General features: G+C 35.6%; 1 protein-coding gene across 2 annotated transcripts in view; it reads left to right on the forward strand.

Annotated features, from left to right (window-relative positions):
- The window catches only part of RNF128 (ring finger protein 128, E3 ubiquitin protein ligase), a 117,239-nt gene that overhangs the window by 102,375 nt on the left and 9,932 nt on the right, over window positions 1-4,932 (forward strand). For both annotated transcript variants that reach the window (XM_011958702.1, XM_011958700.1), the window contains exons 4-6: window positions 1,574-1,656; window positions 2,500-2,596; window positions 3,350-3,518. In XM_011958702.1, the coding sequence (XP_011814092.1) occupies window positions 1,574-1,656; window positions 2,500-2,596; window positions 3,350-3,518 (349 nt within the window). The remainder of the gene's footprint in view (window positions 1-1,573; window positions 1,657-2,499; window positions 2,597-3,349; window positions 3,519-4,932) is intronic.

Below are 4,932 nucleotides of genomic sequence, written 5' to 3' on the forward strand. Positions count from 1 at the left end.
AAGGAAAAGATAAGGTACAGACTGGGAGAAAGTATTTGCAAATCATATGTCTGTTAAAGAGCTGTACCTAGAATATAAAGAACTCTCAAAATGTAACAGTAAGAATACAAACAACCTAACAGAAAACTGGCAAGCAAAACAGACAATCCACCAAAAAAATATGAATGGCAAATAAGCACACGAAAGATGTTCAACATCATTAATAATTAAAGAAATACAGGCCGGGCGCGGTGGCTCAAGCCTGTAATCCCAGTACTTTGGGAGGCCGAGACGGGCGGATCACGAGGTCAGGAGATCGAGACCATCCTGGCTAACACGGTGAAACCCCGTCTCTACTAAAAAGTACAAAAAGCTAGCCGGGCGAGGTGGCGGGCGTCTGTAGTCCCAGCTACTCGGGAGGCTGAGGCAGGAGAATGGTGTGAACCCGGGAGGCGGAGCTTGCAGTGAGCTGAGATCCGGCCACTGCACTCCAGCCCGGGTGACAGAGCGAGACTCCGTCTCAAAAAAAAAAAAAAAAAAAAAAGAAATACAAATTAAAGCCACAATGAAATACCATTGTACATTCATTAGAATGGCTAAAATACATACAAGTGAAAATACCAAGAGCTGGTCAAGATTTGGAGCAACTGGTACTCTCATTCATTTGCTGGTAAGAATGCAAAATGTATAGCCAATTTGAAAATGTTTGGCAGTTCCTTCTGAAGTTGAAAATACACTTACCATAACACCTAGCAATCTCACTACTAGATATTTACTCTAAAGGGAGAAAAAAATCTATGTTCACATAAAAACACAACTGTTCATAGCGGCTTTATTCATAATTGTCAAATACTGGAGAAAAGCCAAATATTGCTCAACTGGTGAATGGATAAACTGTGGTACATACATATCATGGAATACTATTTAGCAATAAAAGTGTGATGGGAACCCCACTGATACATACAGCATTATGGATGAATCTCAAATGCATTATACTAAGTTTAAAAAATCCAGACTCAAAAGCTAGATAATGCATGATTCCATTTATATGATATTCTGGGAAAGCCAAAACTATAAAAACAGATCAGTGGTTGCCAGGAGGTGGGGATGAGAGGAAAGGATAACTACAAAGAGTTTGGAGGAGTTTGTTGGGAGTAATAGCACTATTCTATATCTTGATTGTGATAAGGATTAAGTAACTACATATTTTTCAAAACGTGCAGAAATGTGCATTAAAAGGGTGAATTTTACTGTATATGAATTATACCTTAATTTTTTTAATGAGAAAAGTCATAGAACTTATACAAATGGTATTTTATGAATTCTAAAATCAGGAAAAATAGTTTAAATCAGTGCTACATGTTTCTCTTGGTTCTTTTCCCCTTTTGTTTCACTTTATTCTTTTACCTTTTTAAAGTCTGGATAATTTTAAATCACCTTTGGGAACTTTACAGTTACATAACCATTCGGTGATATAATGCTCCTCCTTTTACACGAATTTAGGCTGGTTAAGTACATGTATGTTCTGATCTTCTTCTGTAGTTTAATATATTTTTTCTTATCTGTCAGAGTAACAATAACTACTTACTTGTAGGAAATTGGCCCTGATGGAGACAGTTGTGCTGTGTGCATTGAATTGTATAAACCAAATGATTTGGTACGCATCTTAACCTGCAAGTAAGTTTGATTTTCTTCTATATCTTCAATAAAAATAGCTGACCCACAAAAATGATTGTGATGGAAGAAAACTTTTGAATATTTCCACATTAATGTAAAAAATGTTTATTTTTTAACTTATTTTCATTTAAATGTAGAATGGTTTATTTTTATGTTCATTCATTTATTAATACTACTGAAATTGGTATAAGTCTAACTGTAATCTGGTTCAATTTATTCTAAACTAATTCCATAGAAAACTGAGAACCTAGCCAGCACTATATATATATATATTTTTTTTTAAATGTATTCTAATCCATCGAGAAAACAATAAAATGAAATCAACTCATGAGCATCTATTTGGAAGTGTTCATTCCTTAGTTTTATAAATTATCCCTCTCCTGAAGGTTGTTCTTAACACTCCTTCTCTTAGCTATTTAATACAATAGTGATGCTCTTCGAACATATCACATTGCCTAAAGCATCAGTACGGTGTTGTTGTACTCAATACTATATTGGACTATATTATTGAGAATGACTGTACCATTTATCAGTTAGGGAATTATAACTGTTTAAGATTTGAAATAATGAACAAAGTCTTAGGTCAGGTAACATCCTAGCCATTTTCAAATGAGTACTGAAAATATTGTTTTGGAGCTAGGGTAGTGAGGCTTTTACATTTAAAAGTACTGTATTATGGAATTTCCAAATTTTGTTTCTGTGGTTCCTTCATTGTATGAATAGTGTGTTTAAAAGAAAAGGCATCCATTCAAAGACTAAAAGTTACACTAAGTAATCTGTTAATATATATTAGGCAAAGTGTTGCTACTTCATAACTGATAATTATGTTTTTTTCTGCATTAGCCATATTTTCCATAAGACATGTGTTGACCCATGGCTGTTAGAACACAGGACTTGCCCCATGTGCAAATGTGACATACTCAAAGCTTTGGGAATTGAGGTAAACATTAATATGTTATTTATATGAAGAACAAAATAACATCCTTATTTTTTAGCTATGTAATATGCCATACTTATAGTTTATACCTAAAACCAGACATATTTATATCATATAGACAATGAGGTGCCATCTTGGGCCATCTCCATTTTCCTTCTTCCTCCCTCTTTCCAAATACACTCATTATTTGGTCAGAATTTGAAATGATAACCATGTAAACCACCAACTTGGCATCCTCTTTCTATTTTTGTAATCTTTTAATGTTGCATAATGACCAAACTTGGAGTTAAATAAGCAGACATAATTTGAGAAAGCATAATAAATACTAAATTATAATTTTATATTTGGTAAATGAAAAAAAGGCCTATTTTCAAGATACAACATAAAATCAAGCTCAGATCTTGACATGGGAAGATACATAGATGACAGTGGTTCTCAAGTTCCATAGGGGACAGCATGACTTTTTAGGGCCTAACTTGTACCCAGCATTATTTTATGAAGTGCTGGGATCACTCAAATGAACATATCAGATGAGAGTGCACTCTGCCTCTAGCATCTTTCACCCCATTGGTGGACCCAGTTACTCTGTTTTGACTGGGGCAAACAAGAGACCTGTGACCATCAAAAGGGATCATAGGTTTGAAAGGTTAAGAAATATTGCTGCAATGAGCCACCTATAAAGAAACTTTGAAGTGATATGTCGAGGAAAAGCATGTACACTGAAAGGCTTTTAATTTTTTCAAATGCTCTTTAAAGGTGGATGTTGAAGATGGTTCAGTGTCCTTACAAGTCCCTGTATCCAATGAAACATCCAATAGTGCCTCCTCCCATGAAGAGGATAATCGCAGCGAGACCGCATCATCTGGATATGCTTCAGTACAGGGAGCAGATGAACCGCCTCTGGAGGAACATGTGCAGTCAACAAGTAAGCATACTAAAGGTTAATGAGTGCGCTACAATCCATTGTGGATCATATGCCTGTATAGTACTCTTGCTTTTTAGCGTTTGTTCCATTCAGCCATTATCATGATCCAAGTTTTTTCTGCTTAAAATAATGCCGTGAAGGATGCACCCCTACCTTAATATTCATATATTCAAATGTATTTGAAATAGATAAAATGCATCAGAGTGGGGATTATTTACAAAAGAAAGATTTATTGGAAAGCTTCTCTCTGATGCATTTAAATCTTGGCTTATTAACTACTTACAGAGGGTAAGGAGAAACTTTAAACTTTAGAAGCCATTGTTCATTGCAGATAAAGCAGAAGTTAAGATAAAGGAATTCTGAAATAATAAAATAGAATTCAATTTACAAAAGCTTGATTTATGCCCAGCTTCTCCAGAAACCATGTTTTGCAAATAGGAAACTGTTTAAGAATAGTATGTGCTGCCACCTGTTGACTATTTGCCATGAAATGAACAAACTGTTAGAAACTAAAATTGAATATATCATTTTCAAAATTCATGTGAATTCGTATTGCAACTTAGTAATTATATGCCAAATGAGAAATTTTAGGGAGTTCTGTTTTTCCCTATAAAGATAAAACCCTTATAAAAATTATTTTCCCTTTCTTTAACCTCAATCTTTTCCATGTTTTTGTTGGTTTGAAAGTCTTCTCTCAATCCTCGTTTTGAGATGATTTAATTCTAGCATAAAAGTAAAACAAAAACTGATTGTCAGGATGACTTATGAAACTTTCAGCTTCCTATGATATAAACCTTTGTCCTCGTAGGCTTATCAGTGCCATAGATACCACTTCTGAAGATAGCACAATGAATATAACCATGCAGAGGCAAACTTTGTATTTCTTGTATGTATCTTCCCTTGAATATAAACTAGTTATAAGTATCTTAATAATGGGTGGATTATTCTACCTATAATAGAGAATCATTGTCTGATTGCTCCAGATGATCTTGTACTCTCATAATTGTGTGGTAATAGAATTCAGTAAAGATAAAAGAGAGTGTACAAGATAATTTGTTGCTAGTCTTAAAAAACAACATTCCAATCTACTCTTTTTGTGTTCTGTTATTCTGTGGGTAGGGGTGGGGTGGGAGAAGAGGTAAGCACAACAGATTTTGCAGAGATTTGAAAAGCAAATGAGGGGCGGAGCAAGATGGCCGAATAGGAACAGCTCCAGTCTCCAACTCCAAGCGCGAGCTACACAGAAGACCAGTGATTTCTGCATTTTCAACTGAGGTACTGGGGTCATCTCATTCGGGAGTGCCGGACAATCCGTGCTGGTCAGCTGCTGCAGCCTGACCAGTGAGAGCTGAAGCAGGGCGAGGCATCGCCTCACCTGGGAAGCACAAGGGGGAAGGGAATCCCTTTTCCTAGC

This window comes from Colobus angolensis, unplaced genomic scaffold, assembly GCF_000951035.1.
Source record: "Colobus angolensis palliatus isolate OR3802 unplaced genomic scaffold, Cang.pa_1.0 Scaffold472, whole genome shotgun sequence".
Classification (NCBI taxonomy): domain Eukaryota; kingdom Metazoa; phylum Chordata; class Mammalia; order Primates; family Cercopithecidae; genus Colobus; species Colobus angolensis.